Source organism: Triplophysa rosa, linkage group LG13 (genome assembly GCF_024868665.1).
Source record: "Triplophysa rosa linkage group LG13, Trosa_1v2, whole genome shotgun sequence".
Taxonomy (NCBI): domain Eukaryota; kingdom Metazoa; phylum Chordata; class Actinopteri; order Cypriniformes; family Nemacheilidae; genus Triplophysa; species Triplophysa rosa.
In genome coordinates, this window is record NC_079902.1 from 15,613,462 (window position 1) to 15,633,630 (window position 20,169).

At 39.6% G+C, this 20,169-nt stretch overlaps 1 protein-coding gene across 8 annotated transcripts in view; it reads left to right on the forward strand.

The window, feature by feature from the left end:
* diaph2 (diaphanous-related formin 2) overlaps positions 1 to 20,169 on the forward strand; it is a 419,173-nt gene that overhangs the window by 125,356 nt on the left and 273,648 nt on the right. For all 8 annotated transcript variants that reach the window (XM_057348933.1, XM_057348934.1, XM_057348932.1 and 5 more), the window contains 7 exons: positions 335 to 443; positions 4,094 to 4,204; positions 6,450 to 6,562; positions 10,506 to 10,622; positions 13,457 to 13,575; positions 15,342 to 15,406; positions 16,853 to 16,957. In XM_057348933.1, the coding sequence (XP_057204916.1) occupies positions 335 to 443; positions 4,094 to 4,204; positions 6,450 to 6,562; positions 10,506 to 10,622; positions 13,457 to 13,575; positions 15,342 to 15,406; positions 16,853 to 16,957 (739 nt within the window). The remainder of the gene's footprint in view (positions 1 to 334; positions 444 to 4,093; positions 4,205 to 6,449; positions 6,563 to 10,505; positions 10,623 to 13,456; positions 13,576 to 15,341; positions 15,407 to 16,852; positions 16,958 to 20,169) is intronic.

Here is a 20,169-nt window from a genome sequence, read left to right on the forward strand (position 1 = left end):
TGTAAAGTCCTTAATTTGCTTTTCCACCATCACGACTCTTTGTACTTCTGTCCAAACTCATCACTTTAGTTCTTAAATGATGTCGTTGTTGTACTGTAGGCTTCCTCTTATTACCATAGGGAACATGCGGGTTGCTTTGGTATCGCACACCTGAAATGGTCTATAACATAAAAGGCTGTGACATTGTTCCAACTTCCCAGCGTGAATGTCCAAGACTGAGATTACAAGCTCTTATCAACTCAGGTGAACATTCTGAGCCAATGTCACGGTCGTGTCTTGATAAAAAGCATGTTTACCTAAACACATTGCTTTCTGTCTACTTGTTTTCCTTCAGTCTGGATAAGATCCTGGCAGCCATGACCATAGCAGCAGAGAGGAATAATAAGGAGAGGTTTGCTCCGATAGTGGAAGGGCTGGAGAACCACGAAGCCCAGCAGCTACAGGTCAGTATGATGCCCTTTTGTAGAAGCAGAAAGACTGCTGCCACCTGCCACTCCACCTTACGACCCACATACTGCCATTTATCACACTGTCTGTTTTAGACACATCTCATACACTCACGCTTACGAACCCGCGTTGCCATAACGTGACTACCTATAGATCTTCAAAATATCTCAATTGTTTCTCCTAGAAAGCAATGTGATTAAATAGGGATCGGGAGGGGCGGATGCATTGCGCCCGCTGATAGTGTCCTCTATTTTCATGCCTAGTCTGCGTAGTATCAGTGCCAGATTCACTAAAGGAATCATGCAAATCAGATAAAAGCGCAAATGTGGCCAAATACTTTGTGCTCAATGCAATTTGCACGCTGCAATTCCCAATCTTGTGGATCGCTTCTGAGTGTTACTGTAGGTTTAGAGGAATGCAGCAGACTGCCACAAACTGGTACATTTTACTAGAACTCTTCTGCATCACATGTGATCCATACACCTAAAACGTTATTTTAGAATTACAGATCTAAAATTTGTATTTGAATTGACAAATTATGCTGGCTATAGGCATGGTTCGAAGGCTGTTCTCGAGCATTAATATTATTTGATTCAAATAAAAATGATATTTGTTTAATATACTGCCTGCTTTCCATGATCTGTAATAATATTACTTTCATTGCGACATAATGAACACATTCTGTAATGAACCTGATTTACATCAAATGGAGAGTTTTTACGTGAGTAAACTGCACACACAAGTGCTGCTGCTGTTCATTCTAAATACTCCCGCAGAAAACAATAAGAGACTACTTCAAAATTATTTTAGATTTTTCTGATTTTAATATTTATAGGTACATGTTTAAGTAAAATGATAATTTTATGAAATAAATCATTTTGTGAACTGGTGACAACATGTTTCCAAAATTCCAAATCAAAATATTGTTTTTATTTGCAGAAAATTGAAATGAGACAAATTGGTCAAAATAACAAAAAAGATGCAATGTTTGCAGATTTTGAGTACTACAAAGAAAACAAGTTCATATTTATCTTTAAACAACACAATATTAATGTTTTTACATGTATTTTAGGACCAGTTCAAAATGAATAAATGATGAAATAAGCAGCCTGATTTTTTTCACAACTTTCATGCATCTTGCATTATCTTAGTCTTTCACATTGCTGTTGGATGACTATGTCATTTCCGATGTTTGTTTCTGTTCAAATTCAGCAGACAAGAGACTAGAATTGCCACAAAACATGCAGAAATGAAGATTAAATGCAAAACTGGAGTGGTCTCTTATTCTTTGGTGGCTGTATTTTTTATTAAAAACAACATGTTAATGTCTGTAATAAAACTGTGAATGCAATCCGATGTTTCAAATCCAGCTAATAGGCTGTGCTTTATTCAATCATTTTTAGCTCTGTACTGTATGTCAACCATTATCTAATGTCTTTCTGTATTTAATTCTCTCAACGTTTACAAATGGACCAAACTGATACTTAATTCAAACATTACAGCGAACTCAATTAAGTCTGTTAGCAGCACTCTCTGAGGGTTTCGGTCTTTTGTCACAACAAACAGAGAGTATGGAACACACGTCAACATTAACTTTCTATTTTATGTAACCTTTTTTATGTGATTCACCTGTTTCAAATAATTAGCAGAATTCTAGTTGCTCTGGACGGCTAATATAGATCTGCTCTGTATAGTGTCAGTCAGCGCTCGAGTCTTCTTGACTCGGAATGCATTTTCAGACACTGGAGCCAGGTAGAAATTGCACTTCTGTCACTCAGGTCTTCTGCACCTCGACTTACCATGACATGTAAACAAGTCCCCCTATCCCTCTTCTCACTGTGTACTGTGGACGTCTGTCAACCATGCCACCTACGCCCCGTGATGGAAGCTGGCTGCTGGCTATTGTAATGGAACGGGAGGTGTATTATAAACCCTAATCAGCCGCAGCCAGGTCACACAAAGAACCCAGAGGTCTGTAAACTAGCACAAAAAACACGAAGGATACTTTATCATGTCTTCTCTCTTAGAATTTGTTCCTTAGAGTTTTCCAACCTGCTCCAAGAGGAACAGAATCTAAAGGGCAAGGATGCAGCACCACCAGTGCATTCATAATTCACCGCTTCTCCGCAACCCGCAGCGATCTGTGACCAAGCACAACAAGCACCTCGCACGTTCACTACCCAAACCGCTAATCTTTGTATTTCTGTTGGAGAAGGGAAAAACAAACAAATCCCTTTGATTGTTTTCCTCCTTTGAAAAAACAGGCCGTTAATGAAAAGAAGTGGCGCTAATTGTGAAGTAAATTAAAACGCCACACCAATGCGGGTGGTTCAAGAAAATTAAGAACCTGCGACGGGCTGCGGTGCCTGACTTTTTGAGCGCGATTAAAATGCGTTTCCATCTCAGTGACGCAAACGTGCAAACTTGAAGCCGTCCCAGCAGTGCCTTTTTTAATTACTCTGCTGGAAGCCACTGTGCCGTGGTAGCTCATCAGCGCACGCTCAACCCAAAGTGAAGGAAAATAAGCTTGTCAACCTGCGCCAGCGCCGCGTCCGCAAAATCAACCCGGACGGGCTAATGTGCACGCAGCTGACGATGAAATGCATTTGCCCTCAGGAAAACTCGGAAGAGTGATCCAGATTCACTCAGCGGGGTCTCTAATGATTCCAATCGAAATAATTGCTCGAAAGGGAATAGGAGAGTATATAAAAAGTTTGGATGTGAGCGAGCCTCAGTAACTGCTATATTTGGTAGAGTGCTTATCTGCGGCCCGTGGTACCTTAGACTTTGATGGACGGCAAGAATAGTGATCCTATGATCCTTGCTATGTGACCAGCACTTAAAATCACGCCATTGGACTTAAACTTATAGCTGTGCAAAGAGCATCCATTAACACGTCTTGTTGGATTTTTCAAAGTTGTTCAATCCCAACATTCCCAAACTGGCAAAGAGAAAACAGAATCAAACCTATGTTGCTTCTTCTGATTTGTTTTCCTTAAGCAATGTGAAACATTGTATTTCCCATGGATCGGTCTTGTTTCCATCCATGTCTTGTGTGTGTCCCCTTCAACGACATCTCGGAGGACAAAATGACCAAGCTTCAGAATGACGGATCTCCTTCTGGCCACTCCAAAAACAGACAAGTGAATTACATGCAGGCCAACACCTACACCAAAACCCAGACCAGGGCTGGAGATGTTATATAAATACCCTTCACATGTCCATCAAGAGGAATCCTACCACTGCATCGATCAGCCAAGCGAAGAACATTCCTCCCGCCTCCCTGGAGTCACTTTATAACCTGTTAAGAACCACCAGCACTCCTCTCTACCCACTGCCCTGATCCGATAAATCAATTAAAAATACACCTCTGTTCAGCCGGACCCGGTCCCCTCTCCTCCCAATCCTCTCACATCTCCTCTGTCTGTTTCACTCTGTTCCCCTTCTAGACCTCCATAGTGCCATAGTGTTCATTTTATTTTGTGTAATGTAATATATTGATTAATATATTGATTTTTGTTCTTGGAGATGAGAGATGGTGGTATAAATAAGAGGCTGTAACGGGGTGCTACATTTTAATCAGTGACAGGTAGAGGGATGATTTTGCTTGAATTAAGTGGTTGTGTATGTGTGTGTGTTATTGCAGGTGGCGTGCATGCAGCTGATCAATGCTCTCGTAACCTCCCCGGATGATTTAGACTTCAGAATACACTTACGCAATGAATTTCTGCGGTGTGGCCTCAAGAAGATTCTTCCAGTGAGTTTGGCAATTGCTGACTTGTTTTTTATGATTTACGGTGTTCTTGTTCATATTGCATCACTATATAAATACATAAATGTTATAAATTAGGAATAAATGTTACAAATGTGGCCAGTTGTTATGTCAGGAGGGAATATTGTGTACGGAATTTGCTTTGAATACCATCTCAGGCTAGAATAAAGTATCAAAATATAAGATATGTGCTACAAAATTGATGAAATGCTAAAAAGTGATAGTTCACCCAAAAATGAAATTTCTGTCATGATTTACTCACCCTCTTGTCATTTCAAACCTGTATGATTTTGTTCTGCAAAACACACAAAAAGGATATTTTGAAGAATGTTGTTAACTGGCCCCCATTCACTTGCATTGGTTTTGTGTCCTGTTCAGTTACCAACTTTCTCCAAAATAGCTTCTTTTGTGTTTTGCGGAAGAAAGTCGTACAGGTTTGAAATGATATGAGGGCAAATAAATGATGACAGAATTTCGATTTTTGGGTCCATTTATTAGACAAAATTAGTTCACAAAAAAGCAAACTACAGCATTTTAGGCAATGTGGGTATATTTACAAAAAATGCGTAGAAAAACAAAAAGGAAACGAAATAAGGCATACATTGACTGCAGTTATTTTTGTTATTCATATCTGTTCATTCTCTCTTGTAGTAAAATTTTGTAGCGTTTCTCCTGGGTCTTGCATAAGTAAGCTTTGCTCATGAGTATGTATTTTTTTTCGGCAGGCCTCCTTAAATTCTTCCCAAAGAAAAGCTTTAGTTTACACTCCAAAGAACAACAACATCAGTACAATTGTTAAAACATCTTTGATAAAATAAAAATATCAATTTTTCCAAACTGGACATCACTTTTGGTCACGACTGTTAATTGACACGATTTGAAATGTATTTAAAATGGTGACATCACACTAAGTTAAAGTGTTTCTTTGCCCATTTTCTTTGTATTGTTGCAATTTCTGTAGTATGTGTAACTAAAGAATGCTCATCTTTCTCTGTGTTTCTATTTTAGCAATACAAAACTGGCAAAAACTACACTTTAAGTGGTAGAGCTGATGTGTGCAATTTCTTTGTAATTTAATTTTTTTGCACCTACATTTTAGCAACTTTGTAGAGACGGTAAAGAAATGTATCGTTCTGCTCAACAATTGCAAACAGGGGAAGAGCTCAGGAAGCCTGTTTGCTTTATGTAATTTCATTTAATGACGTTAGTGATTCCAAATAATGACACACTTTCATCTTTAAGTAATGAATGCTGAAAAACAAACAACAAACAATTTTAAACTTTTGAAGAAATGAAGCAAACTTGAAGCAAAATTGCTGTTGTGCTCTCTGGTTTAGTGTCCTCTTCCCTAATGGCACAGCTTTGTTTCATAAAGGCTGTTCCCCCACACATCATTATCAATCAGCACACAGATCCGCGCTCCATACCGCCACAAAGCCCGCAACCAAGACGGCACATCACTCACAATCTCATTTATGTGGGCATTTCCTCACTCTTAATAAGTCATTTTGACTGCTCCCCGTATTATTGCTGCAATTATTATAATTATCTCAATCTACCCCCGCATATGATGAGTTTATCGTAATTTATGAATAATGTATTTGAAAGTTTAATAGGACAATTAAATATGACATTGTTCCCTAATTGTGAATAATGAGGTTCTAGGTATTAAGATCCTCAGAAAGGCAAGAGCAAAGGAAAAGAAACAAAGCAAGAGACAAATGATATGCACATGGAGATCTGCTCAAAGAGAGTTAGTGAATGGTGTCTGATGAAATGAAAATCCACATTTCTGGAAGTGTACCGTTTGTGTGAAAGAGAGAGTTAGTCCTGCCTCCTACTGCGGCAGTGCGAGGATTCGGTCTCTCTGATTGGCTGTTCCATTAAGACAGATGGCATGCCTGAAGTGCAGCCCGCTGATTGATAACTACACAAATTGGGTTACATTTGGCTTTTCACCGTCCATAAACTACACCAGCAGTGATTCATAGTGGAGTTAAAGTGAAGCGTTTTATTCTCTCTCGTTCTCTTCTCAAACCCTCTTACATATGTTGCAGGTATAGATAGCAGGACAATCTGTTTCCTGTAGAAAAACCGATTAAAACTGCATATTGACTAATTTTAGTATAAAACGAATCAGTCTTACGATTGTAATTGTATGAAATCCTGCTGGACGAAATCACGTCGTCTTTACCAGGTCACTCATTCTTCTCGTATATTCTTCGAACAGGAGCTGAAGGAGACAGAGGAGCTCGACATTCAGTTGAAGGTGTTTAATGAAAACAAGGAGGAGGATTCCATTGAGCTATCTCATCGGCTGGACGACATCCGCGCCGAGATGGAATATCCTTTTTACCGCTGCCTCACTCATGTACACGACCATACAGCACAGCCGCGGGGCCCCCGGTGTCGCTTTTTTAGCCAACCCGCGGGTCTAAAGCCAAGACCCCGGTTCATTCGGAAGGGATTTGAGAATCGGTTTTCTCTCAATTCCAGTCCAGCCTCTGGCAACGCTGATGGTAAACAAACCTCTTCACATCAACACATGCACGCAGCGCACATATATCCCAGCATCCTCCTCTGGCCCCGAGCTCATTACACTGACACTGCAGAGCCACAGAGAGCAACCCTCACGCTCACCCTTACTTTTTGTTTTATTCCACGCTTAAATTTGCAGACAGACCATGCTACACGACCACAAAAATCCATTTGGATTTCTTTTTTTCTTGGTTCTATATCTACATGTGACCGCTGAGATAACGCCTATGTGTACGTGGTAGCCATATACAGTACATTTACATTACATTTATAATGTAACATGCAGTAGTGATAAGTACGTATCTAGTTTCCTCGGGTGCTGCAGTGATAGCTGCCCACTGCTCCGAGTGTACGTGTGATCACCACTTGCTGTGCGTGTGTTCACTACTCTCTGGATGGGTTAAATGCAGAGGTCACATTTCGGGTATGGGTCACCATATCTGACAAATAGGTCACTTTCACTTTCACTTTATAAGTTCAACGGCGAGTAAAAACATATTTACAACATTTGTTTTAACACAGATTTTGGTTTTATATGCATGTGTGGAGAACTCATGATCTTTATAATTGCACCCTCATTCTGTTAGCTCTCAGAGGGGAAGCTTTGCTGAATTGATGGAAAAGCCAGAGTTTTAGTTCAGGCTGTCTGGACTAATGATTTTCGTGAGCAGTCAACTGAGTGAGAGACACAACATTTGTCTCTCAGGACAATTTGGCATTGATCTGTAAGTGCCTTGTGTAATATGCGTATCTAAGCAACGTTCTCCCTCAGTCTTTCTTTTCCCCTTCTTCTCTTTTTAAACACTAAGGGTGAATTCACTGAGAATGAATTGTGCTGTTTATTTGCCTGGGCTGTCTGTGTTGTCTTTGCACCCGATTCACTAAAGGAATTATGCAAATCGTGTAACGAAATCTGTGCTGAATGCAGTTTGCTCAGCCCAATTTTTGTTCCTGTGGGCCGGATCTGAGCGCTGGATACAGAAGACTACAGTACAACTTTTTTCTTACAGTAAATGTAAAGCACTTTTGTACCTCTCCAGTCCTAAATCTTTAAAAGGCTGACATTTGACATTAAAGGTGATTTAATGTTTTTGCTGTACAATACTGGCACTGTTTAGTAGATTGACCCCAAAACTTTGAAGTTTTCCCCATATGTTTTCTCTCTGGCTTTATTAATATTAAAGGGACAGTTCACACAAATAAAAATGTGTCATCATTTACTTACCCTCAAGTTCTAAATATGTATGCATTTCTTTGTTCTGTGTTCTGATGAACACAGAGAAAGATATTTGGAAGAATGCTTTTAACCAAACAGTCCACCAATAGTAGTCAAAAATGCCCTAGTACTGTTTGCTTTCCTACGCTCTTTAAAATATCTTCTTTTGTGTGCAACAGAACAAAGAAATGTAAAAAGCAATTTTTCCTACTATGGTAGTCAATGGTGCTTCAGAACTGTTTGGTTATAAGCATTCTTCCAAAAATCTTTCTGTGTTCAGCAGATCAAAGAAATTAATACAGATTTGAAACAACTTGAAGGTGAGTAAATGATGACAGAATTAAAATTTTAGGGTAAACTTTTCCTTTAACCCATATAACTTTATTTATAAGTATAGCACATGATTTTAGGTCCAGTTCAGGTCTGGCCGCTGTAGCAGTTGAATAATAATCTGAAATTGGGCAGTGTGATTGATCGTCCCTCCCTTTCTGGTTTTTGTATGGATCAGCCCAATGCTAATCCAGCTCATGTTTATGTATCACATTCCCCACCAGTATATTACTGCAAACATGCCAAAAATACAAATATGCACAGCATCTGTGTGTGCACACGTGTGGCCCTACATAATAGAGAAAGCGCCTATCCGACACTTTTCGCTGCTTCTAATGTGTAGAGAAAAAGATTCGCTTTAGATCACCTGTTATCAGCAATAATGCTTGGAAGATGTTTGTATTCTCATATTGAGTTGACAGAACATGGGATGCACTCACAACCTCTATGAATAAATGAAATGATAGAAGTTAATTAGAAATGTTCTGCAGTGCCGGGGCACATCGGTTTGCTGAACAGCTCTATGACAGCACTGGGACTAGAGTTGCAGAACTGTAGCCCAAACTGATGCAACAGATTTTAAGATTGTATTTTTCAGAGTGACAGCCGTGATGATGAGGGTCTGACCAGAACAACAGAGTTTGATAAATACATATCTAATATAAAGGTTATAATCAGAGCTTGGCTGAGTTTAAGCTGTTTTTTTAATGATATGCGGACAGTTCCAATGTACATTTTAGTTTTTATTTAAAATATTGATGAAACGCAGCCTTTTTATTTTACCCTGGTAGAAAAGATGGAATGTGACATTGTTCCAGTCCAGGCGGTGCATCACTCTGCAGTCAGTTTGTAAATATTTCAACAGACTCTGTCAAAACATACAGCACACGAAATAACCAGAGTACATTTTTCATCGCCTCTTATCTGCTATTTTTGCTGATATTTACAAACAGGCACATTTTGTCATTGGCTTTGGTGCTCTTCCAAGAAGTTAAATACATTCCAGAGACTGTTCAGTTGCCAAAAGCCTACTATTTTTAACTCTTTTCCCCTTTTTGTTTCATGTTAAATTCATATTCGATTTTTCTGGTTGGATCAAATGGTTTGTTAGAATGATGTAGTCGCTGTATTTAATCATGACATGCTTCACATCACATTAACTTGTCATCGTATGTGTAACATTTCCTTAAATAGACTGCCAATTTTCTGTTTCACTCACATGGACATGGAGAGAGAAAGAGATGTCCATGATGTCATAATAATGATAAAAAAGATACAGAAAAACAAAAGGGACACTGATGTTACATCTATTTTAGACATCAAAAGCCGCTACCCTTTCTTTTCAGGATAAGGAGATGTTGGACATTTAATCAATACTCTTTGCAAGTTGAAGAGCAATTCTTTTCTGTTTTGGAGAGCAGAAAAACTAACCGAAGCTAAGATATCTCTCTCAAAACTGAATAAAAAATAATAAAGAATGTGACTGATTCATGTTTTATGGCTTTAAATAATCAAACTTAAAGAATTTTCATTTGATGCAGGGTATGAACTGGCAGATAGACTTGAGGTGATTTTCTCTGTCACTTGTTTTTCTCAAGTCTTGTGTTAACTCATGTTAGCAAATTGGATCCCTAAAGACATTTAAAAATGCAGAAAAATAGCATTAGTAGACTCACCTTCCATGAATCTTTAGATCTCAGTTTTTATAGCTTGAACATTATTATCCATAAACCGTCCTTCAATTTTTCAATGCCTTTGCAATATTTTGTGACAGTTCTCAGTAATGAACCATGTTTGTATTCATATTATTTATTTATTTGATTCATTTAAAATTAATTTTTATCTAAGTCAAGCCACACATGATGGAAAATATAAACATGACCTATCTATATTCTCATATCCTCTCATGCTTTTGTTATGTAACTTTGTGTGTATGTATGTATGTTTGTGTGTTTTGGAAGCCAAACATGTCATCTCAGTATGGTTTAGTATCAAAACATATGTTGTTGCATACTACTTTATTCACTGATTAATAGTCCCTATGTTCTCTGCTCATTAAAGCACATCTAATTGTTGTAGTGCACTTATAAAAGCTCCAGTCACTCTAGTGTACGTACAGTATCATACGCATGTTATAAGTTATATAAATGACTTGTTAATATGAACTTGTACATGCATCTTTTTCCTTAACCTCCTCTGTACTGATATGGGTGAGGTGTATCATCTCCTGTCCAACATGGTGAAAGACACAGGTTCAGAACCGTACTTCCTGTCCATCCTCCAGCACCTGCTGCTCATTAGGAATGATTATTATATAAGGTGAGTAATTCATGCGATTAATCCTTCTCTCAATTTTCAGATTCATTAGTTTGAAAATTAGCATAGAACTTTAGCCATAAATAAGCTGCGTATTCAGTTCAGTACTTGAAAATGTGATCAGTAAGTTTTTTCCCCACATTCAGCTGCGCGTCAATCAAAACACTGCACACTGAATAAAAGACACTGATCAGTTTCATTCACTGCTGTCGAGGTAAAATATTTAATAAAGTGGGGAAAGAGAAGCGATAAGGAGGAGGGAATTTACCACGGACACGTCGCTGCTCACTTTGAGCCATGAATAATGTATTTTTTGGCTTGTTGGAGAAAGCAAGAAATAAAAAACACATTAAGGCAGTAGTATGGCAGAGTTCTGTTCAGCCTCAGCCCCCTGACACCGTGCGTGTAAATGTGGCGTCAGAAACAGGATCGCTACAAGCTCTGATTAAAAATGCATGCGATTATTAAAGACGCTCTTTTAAAATGTACATACGATTGCTGCCTAAAGGTGGATATTTAGTTATGTTCGTTGTTTTACATGCGTCGATAGATTTTGTAGTCACTATATCCAGTTCTTGTTGCTTTTGAACCTGCCGAAGCGTTTTTTTGTAGATTGGATTGACTGGTTGGGAAATTGTATGGCTGTAATTTTAGATTAAAGGGATCGCTTGAGATCACTGGAAGCTTTGATGGCCAGGTCTCCAAGGAGAGGGAGGTGAGATGGGACTGCTAGCATCTTTGCGCTTTAGCCTGCATCAGTCGACAGCGACGGTCTTGCTCATAGCCATCTGAGGCTCCGCTGGTGATCAAAGGCAGCCGTAAAGGAAAGCTGTCCATGCCAATAGATCACACAGTTTAATTTAAAGGTATTTTTTAAATCCAGAAGAAAAACAACCAGCCAACTCTGCCTCCACAAAGTTTTCCATTTTTTAATAACTCTTGTGAAACGGTTTAATAACACTTAACCAATACTTGAAGTGTTTATTCAGAGCAGCAAAGAAGTTCAGGCAATAACTCTCGAAGACTCGCTAACAGAAGGCAGATCAGAGAAAGCGTATATGGAACACATCTTCTGCTTTTGGCCGTGACTGATGTGAAGATTAGATGGGCAGTGTGGAGCAAGGGCTGGATGGGAGATGAGAGGCAGACAGGGAAGGTGCCAGGCTGAGAGATAAGGAACGAAGCCTCTGTTGAGTGGGACATATGCCGTCTCCTCTGGTGTGGTCTGACATTTCTGGGTCAGTCGTTTTCTTCCTGGTTCTATCCAGCATGCTGCAGCGGTGGTGGCCAGGATGCTGAGAAAATAGGGCGGCTTATTGAGATGATGATATAGTGTACATCAGTGACAGGCGTAAGCTTCGGGCATCGCCACTAAGCCAGGATCTGTGACTCGCCTAGCACCCTCTCCGCCCCCTCTTCACGCTTATTACACATCGCCACAGCATCTTTTGCAACTACGACTCGAGTTGGCAAATTGTATGCATATGAGTGTTTATTTGCTTATTTTAATATGCTATTTGTCATTGAGAGTAGAGAAACATGCAGTTATAGTTAATGCCTTAATAGCTGGTTTATTCTAATGTTTAAAGGATATAGCAAGAGACACGGTCCTCTGTTTGACTGTCCTGTGAGACTTTCTCTCTTCTTCAGAACACAAAAGAAGATATTTTGAAGAATGTTGGTAACCGAACAACGACTACCCATTGACTTCTATTGTATGGACACAAATCGCAAAGAAATGCAAGTCAATGGGCACCACTATTGTTTGGTTACCAACATTCTTTAAAATATCTTCTTTTGTGTTCTGCAGAAGAAATAAAGTCATAGAGGTTTGAAATGACAAGCGGGTGAGTAAATGACAGAATTTTCATTTTTGGGTGAACTATCCCTTTAATATACAGATCTTGAGAGCAGCAGTGTTAACTAAGATATGAAACCAAAGCAAATATAAGCAAAACAAAACCTGTGTTGTTGCATAATTTATTACCTTGGGTCAACAAACTCGGCTGTTCAGTCTTTTGTGTAGTTATACTTACATCGGCAAATATTGTTCATCATACAAGAATGTTTGGAGATTAAAACAATATAACGCCGTAGAATTAAATGGCATTAACGAAAAATATTTAGCATCAAGGCGTTTTCAAAGTTTAAAATTCGGAAGCCTGTTTTGTTTCGAGGAGCCGAGAATGGAGGACGGCACATTTCTTACACCTACAAGAGACATTCAAGGTCATGCTTGGAACATAATTATTTGCCACTACGGAGCTTGGCTTAAGTCGACATTGTATTTGTTAAATGTCACTTGCAATTAAATTTGGTAATATAACTGGGAAAAGGTCACACGCTAAGCGCTGTGGCAATGTCTAGTCCCAGACCCATTTACTCTCAGTCCCGTCATTGTCAACCCTCCAAACGCGGGGCCGTGTTTTGCCTGCCATTGTGCAACTAATTACACAGATTAGACTGATTAGATTTGCGTCTCAGGTTTTATTGGTGCCCTTAATTGCCAAAGATGATTGCAAATTAAAGAGGAAAGTGTGGAGGCCCAGATCCGGTTCGTCTTCACCTTGAGTGGACAAAGTCACAGAATCACTCTCCGGCTATACGCTTTGCAGAAAGTGATTTCATTATGTACTGAAGGAAGTCTTAATTCAATGGCGTGAAATGCCATTAAAAGATATGTCTTAGCAAATGATTTATGAAGCGCTGTCCTAACAGCGATGCACGGGACGGTATTTTATATGAAGTTAACAGCTTTGTCTCTTGTCATACTCTGCCCCCTCACTCATGGTGTGTGTGTGTGTCTGTGTTCGTGCACACACTTGTTTTTATTACAGGCCGCAGTATTACAAGGTGATTGAAGAGTGTGTGTCCCAGATCGTCCTTCACCGCAGTGGGATGGACCCTGATTTTGGCTACAGGGAAAGACTGGATATAGACTTCACTCATCTCGTCGGTAGGATGTGTCATTGGAAATCATAAATCTTAACCGTTTTTGGTCTGGTTGTCCATTTAAAGGTCAAATGTAATTTCTACAAAACTACAATGATTGGTTCCCTTTGTCTGCCATTGGATGGACAAACTGATATTCCTGCCCCAAACTCATGTTATGTTGTCCCTGTTTAACTTACAGTTTACTGTTTCTGGTGCTGTTTTAAGCACAGACATTACACAATTCACTCTTGAAAGAAAGCAACATTACATGATATATTAAGACTTGTTTTCAAAGAACATGTCTTGAGTTTTTATTTATTTAGATATTCTCACCCCAGTGGATTTTTGTAGAAGATTTATGACTAAATCGAGCACATTTTAGTGAGGCTTATGCTTGAAACAAACAAACTTGCGAACAAACAGAAAGATATTTGCCAGGGTAGAAGTCTTCTAGCTTCTATATTTACCTTGTTGTGAGGACGATTGGATGTATTTTTACTGGAAAACGGCAAAAATACTGATTTGGAAAGTTATTGTTTGCAGGGCTTTCACTGATATTAGGTCTTCTTGCTCTTGCTCAAACGTTTTACATTATGAACGGAACACTGGACCTTAAAGCACTTCTTCTGGAGTTATTATTCATTAGAGCAACTCGGTTTTCCAGACTATTAAATTCTGTCTCGAACTGTATGGTCATCTGATAAAGTGTCCAAAACGTTTCAGAATGAATAAAAGGAGTTTCATGTTTCTTTAACAAGCTTTAGGTAATAGTGAGATAACATTACTGAGTTACAGCACATCAATGAAATCTACAGAAAGACTTTTTGGACCTTAATAGGATATCTACACTATGATTATAGCCCTCTTCAAAGGGGTCAGGTTTTACTGAAGCACCATTTAGACGTTTCCTTTGAGGGGGTTAGGCAAGTTTGGGTTTCACAGACGTACTTTCTGATTTTAATCCAATCCAAATCAAACACAGCAATGGACCACGCTAATAAAAATAAATCAAACGTCATTTTGAAATCGTGTGGCGCTGAGAGAGCCACAACTGCAGCTCATAAAACTTTGTGATTTCCTAGAGTAGATCTAATTATCTTCCTCCGGTCCCCATGAGAGCCCTGTCTGAAACACCTGCACTCACCTGACACATAAGATAAGGTAGACTCATTATGCATAAATAAAACATTATCTGCAAAGCCCGGCTGGCATGTCATGTCTTATAAGCGCAACACGACTTCACCAGCTGTAATGGTTATATTTGCATTCCTGGACATTTATCATTTGTTTTTATGATTAAATGTTCAGAAAAAGCAATTCGGTGCCAACGGTTTTGTCATCTGCTTCTTGGCCACCGAAGGCATTAATAAAATTAGAGTGATGTAAATTTGTTCTGCCTTTTATTTGGTTCTCCGCTCCCCTTTTGTATTTTGTCACTAGCACTTCCGTACCCTGCCAACAAAGGCTCATTAAAAGTTTTCAGACCCATCTGCAGAAACCAAAAAATTCTGCTACATTTTCTCACTGCTTCAACTTTAATGAGTTGAAAACAAATTTTGCGAGGCGCAGTTTTTAAATTTACATCTCAAACCCCGGGAACGGAATACAAATCTCCAGAGGGGAGGGGGCGAGAGACACTGACAGGTTCATTTCAAGCAGTTCCTTTTTTGTCTCCATTTGGTTCTTTTGATTGTCTCTATTCTGTGTTTGATGTATTCAATCTTGTTGTCATGTTAACAATACACACTGTGAATTAGCCTACATGTTTTCTGTGTTTGTTTATAACAGACCAGTGCGTGGATAAAGCCAAGGTGGAGGGAAGCGAACAGAGAGCGGCGGAATTCTCCAAAAAGGTGAGTCTATTAATCACGCAGCGCAGCCAATGGTATGCAAGCGGTCTGTTGTCACCAAACTTTTCTCCCATGAGCGGTGATGAGACGGTGCATTGATTGCTCTCACCTGATCAATAGCTGGCAGCAGAGCAACATGATCTGTATCAGTGCAAGCAGAATCAATGCTGATGCTCCAGTCTTCAGGCTTGTTTGTGCCATACTGGGAAGTCTTTAAGATATTTACAGGCACCGCTTCAAATAGTATTAGAGTATTGTAATCGTTGAATTTAATCCGTTTCCTCTGGAGCTTTGTTTGGGTATTGCGATTACATTTGCTGGCACTGTTGTTAAAGCCAAGGGCTGGTATCCCATAATGTTCAAGGGGAACAGAAAGCATATCCGTGCTTATGCTCAGCTTCCTGTCTAACTCAGTCAAATGTCAGACAGACATGTGAGGGTTGTTGTTTAACGGCAAACATTTTATGTGTGGCCATGCATATGCAAGTACATTTTAAGTGCTTGACTACAAGTTTTTTAATAATAATTGAAGAACCAACTCAAAACATGTTGATATATAAAGTCACTGATGGCAATACAAATGTGGAGTATGTTAAGATGCAATTCATAGCTTTTTGGGGTTAAAAACCATTTTGAAAAAAAAAACACAATTTCCAAGCTTAAATGGTTATTATATAAAAAATATAATTAGAATTTAATTCACCCTCATTTGGTTCCAAACCTGTATTTGACTCTTTCATCAGTGGAACACGAAAGAATATTAAAAAAAAAAGTCTTACTGGTTTTGTTTTTCAATACAATGGGATCCAATGTTGTTTGGTTACCGACATTCTTCAAAATATATATTTTTTGTGTTCTGCAGAAGATAGAAATTCACACAGGTTTGAAATGACACAAGGGTGAGTAAATGAGGGAAGATTTTTTATTTTTTTATTATTAACTGTCCCTTTGAGTTGAAAAAAGCTTGAGCTTTCAATTCCAATTTTCCAGGAAATATCAACGTCATTTGACTTTAACCTGTGTAAAGAAAGTAAAAATCCAAAAAAAAGAAAGTAAATCAACGTAATGTTCTAAACAGAGATGGCGACAAGAGTTTCAATTTTTGTATTATCATATATTAGATGTATTATTTTAAGATATTGACCAGTTAGGTAAGCTTACAAGGCTTACATTAACGCTAATTCTTATTGGTGCATTTTTTTTCATTACTAGCACAGACCTTCATTTAGAATAATCCAGATTCATCAACATCATAAAGAAAATAGAACACTTAAACACAGTTATAAGTGAATGAGACCACAAGTCGCAGCTTTCATAAGCTTAGCCTTGGATCAATAGGACCATCATGATGAAAAAGTTGAAGAGAGGCAATCCAAGTCTATTGATGTGTTTTGTGATTGATGGTCTCGGGTGAGTTTTTACATCAATGTCTGTACGTGTGTGTTACAGTTCGACGAGGAGTTCAGCGCACGGCAGGAAGCTCAGGCCGAGCTGCAGAAACAGGAGGAGAAAATCAAAGGCCTGGAAGCGCATATCAACACTCTTCAGGCGCAGGTAACAACACTTACAGTATATGCCCACTGTGTACCATACCTTCTTTTCCTTATTTTTGCAAGATCTTTTAAAAAAACCTTTGGCTGTGCACTTCCTCAAGCAGCCCCATTGGTTTGCCCCACTCAGCTGTTTTTGACTCTCTCCCCAAGGGTATCAAACACAGATTACAGTTTACTGAAGATACCGCCACCTGTGTCCCATACAATCACCTTTAACATGCACAGTTTAGCCTTGTTGGCACTGATTATACCACGGAAGGGACTTGTGCTTTGTTTCTTAACACTCACAGGCTTCAAACCCTCTGAGACTTTGCTTATCTTTCCTCATGAGAACTTGTTGGTTCTCGCCGTGACTTACAGTAGTAGTGCACGGCACGCAGAAGACCCCTCACGCCCTATCCTCTGCTGACTGTTAGACTTCCAGGCATTAAATTATCAGTAAACGATCCTATCTGTCAGGAAACCTGCTTAAAGCTCAGTAACTCCACTTGGTAAATCTCATCATTTCACCCTGGAAATGAGCTTTATGAGACCATTAGGATCCCTGGCATTTGTTGTCTGTATGTTTGTGAGGTCATATGAAACAGTTTTTCTGCTTGAATTGGTAATGTAGCTGCTATAACGTGCTGGTCGAAGCCGAGACTTTGCTAATTTGGTCAAATTGAAACCTTTTTATCCTTTATCGTGAATGTGACGGTGCTCTAAGTGGGTATTTTAGGACTTGGGGGATTGTATGATTTAATAAAAAGCCAATCTCCTCTTCAGATTGTTGAATTAGATTTTTCTCAATTGCTCCATCCCAGTCTTTTCCTAGCTATTGTATGAAGGATTGCGTTACGTCCGCGGCTCTCACATCACCGTTTCTATCGTGAAAAACCTTCAGACCTTCTCCCACAAAATGACTGCTATTTCCTGCTAAACCCAATTTGAAACATTTTAGATTTCACTGCTGCCTTGGGACAAACGAGTGGCTCGCTTGCTAGTTTATGGAGTTTAATAGAGCAAAAACACCAGGTGTGGCATAAATGCTTTTTCAGAAACCATATATTCGCAGTTAGAAAAGTGCATCTTGGTTGGCCTGTTTGCAGCCTCTCTGTGTTGAGTATAGCCAAGCTGACTTTTTACTCCCCCGAGATGACCCCCCACCTCGGACATGAGATGAGTTGCTGTCATTAAGGACCCTGGCAGCTCAGACCACTATTTATTCTCACACATTCGCCAAATGAGCACATTAGTGGAGGCGGAGCTGCAGCAGGCCATTCCTCCCCATGCATAGCGGAGCTTCTCGGAGCCCGGCACCTCATTTGTGTGCAGTTCTCACCCTTGCACTTCATCTGCCCTGAGAGCCGAATCACGGCACGTTACACACTCCGTCCTTCCCTCCATCTGCCTCGTCCATCACACTCTCCACTCCTACACATATTCATGAGCCCAGGCCTCTATCCTCTCCACATCAGTCACCATCATCCCTCCTATTCCGCGCTCATCCATGCTGAGCCATGTTGCTTGCCCCCCATACGGACGGTACAGCCTCCCCACTGACACTGCGAGGAGTATGCAAATCCCTTTAATGACTACTCACCTGCTCTCTCCTGCGGTCCTTGTCTTGACCAGAGACTCATTCAGATGTTGTTTTTCTCAGCTTCTCCATTAGTCTTACCCCTCAACGATGTCTTCTTTGAAGTTCAGTCATCTCCAGCCCATTTACAAGTAGAGAAATGGAGCAGCACACAGTTTCCGAAAGTACGTTCAAAGCTTTGGCTCCACAACGTCCTCGCATCAACCAACGTCTGCTTCTGCTGGAGAACATGCAATGCACTTGCTAAAGAAGAACAGGGATATTAGCATGAGGGTGTTCTGCACTAGCCGTGGGTGTTTTGGCACGTCTAAAGGGAAATAAGCTCAGGTTGTCATGCGCAAGGCTGACAAATTGTACCCTTTATTAGACCCTTGGTGTAGACCTCTTCTCCCACTGCGGTTTCGGAATGTTGTCAGGTTGTGGGTGCACGACACATCATCTTGAAAGCCGACTAGAGGAACGTGCACTCACCCACACTAAGTCTTGAGTCCACATGCGCACTTGTTGTGATTTGGTAGTGTGATACAGATGGAAATTTGAATGTAGTTTAGAAACACAGTTATGCACGGAGTAAAATAGCAATCACAAAATAATCGAAAGGCTAGGAATCGGATCGGAATCGAAAGGAATAGGAATCGGATACTTGAGATTAAAATTTGAATTCCTCTTATCAATTCCTGTGTGCATATTTTCAGAAAAGTACATGCGTTGCATGATCTGCTGATATCTGCTGATAAGCATCCCATGGCCTGTTATATTGGTTTCTTTGAATAAGGACTTTCTGCAATTTTATGTTAGTGAAACCAATACAACAGCCCATGAGAAAATAATAGTCAGCTTAGCTCATCATATAAAATGTGAAAAAATGCACATATAAAACAGCTGTGCACTTGATTTGAACACTGTAAAAAGGTTCAATTTAAAAAAATAAGTTACCTTCGCTTTAATAGTTATTTCAACTTAAAAATCAAAATTTTAAGGCAACCAAGTGACTTGTTTGTTTTAATTGAACCAACAATGTTTTACAGTGAGGTTCATGAGAGTGCAAGCATTAGTCGCCTTTGCTCTGTCCTTATTTTAAAAAGCATAATAACCGCATTATACATTTATATTTATGCATTTAGCAGACACTTTTATCCAAATCAGCTTACGTTGCATTTGTAGTATGTAATGTATCAGTTTATAAAATGTACAGTATACTGTTGGAGCCTCTTCTTTGTTTGGAGTTATTAGTTACTTCTTTTTAACACCAACAAAAAACAATTTCACGTTCACGTGAAAGGCGATGGGAGTCAGAGGTGAGAAATCGAATGGTAGCTCACTTAATAATTCAGCTCAAGTGATACTAGGGGAGAAATCTCTTTCGCAGCACCCTGATAGGTTTCAGAAAGCTCTGCGGTCAGCTGTCTGTACCAGCATGGGACTCATAACATCAACACAGCGAAGTGCAGGGCTGGCCGATTGTCTTATTTACGCTGCTGGGCAGGATTAGGCAGAGATTCTGGAGGTAATGATGCCCGTAACGACAGCACTACGCTGGAGTCATGGAGCTGGTTGCCATGTGCCCTGCGTTGTTGCCATGGCCAGTATCAGGGGAGGCAGCCCCGGCCATTCACCTTCACAGGCTGATTCGT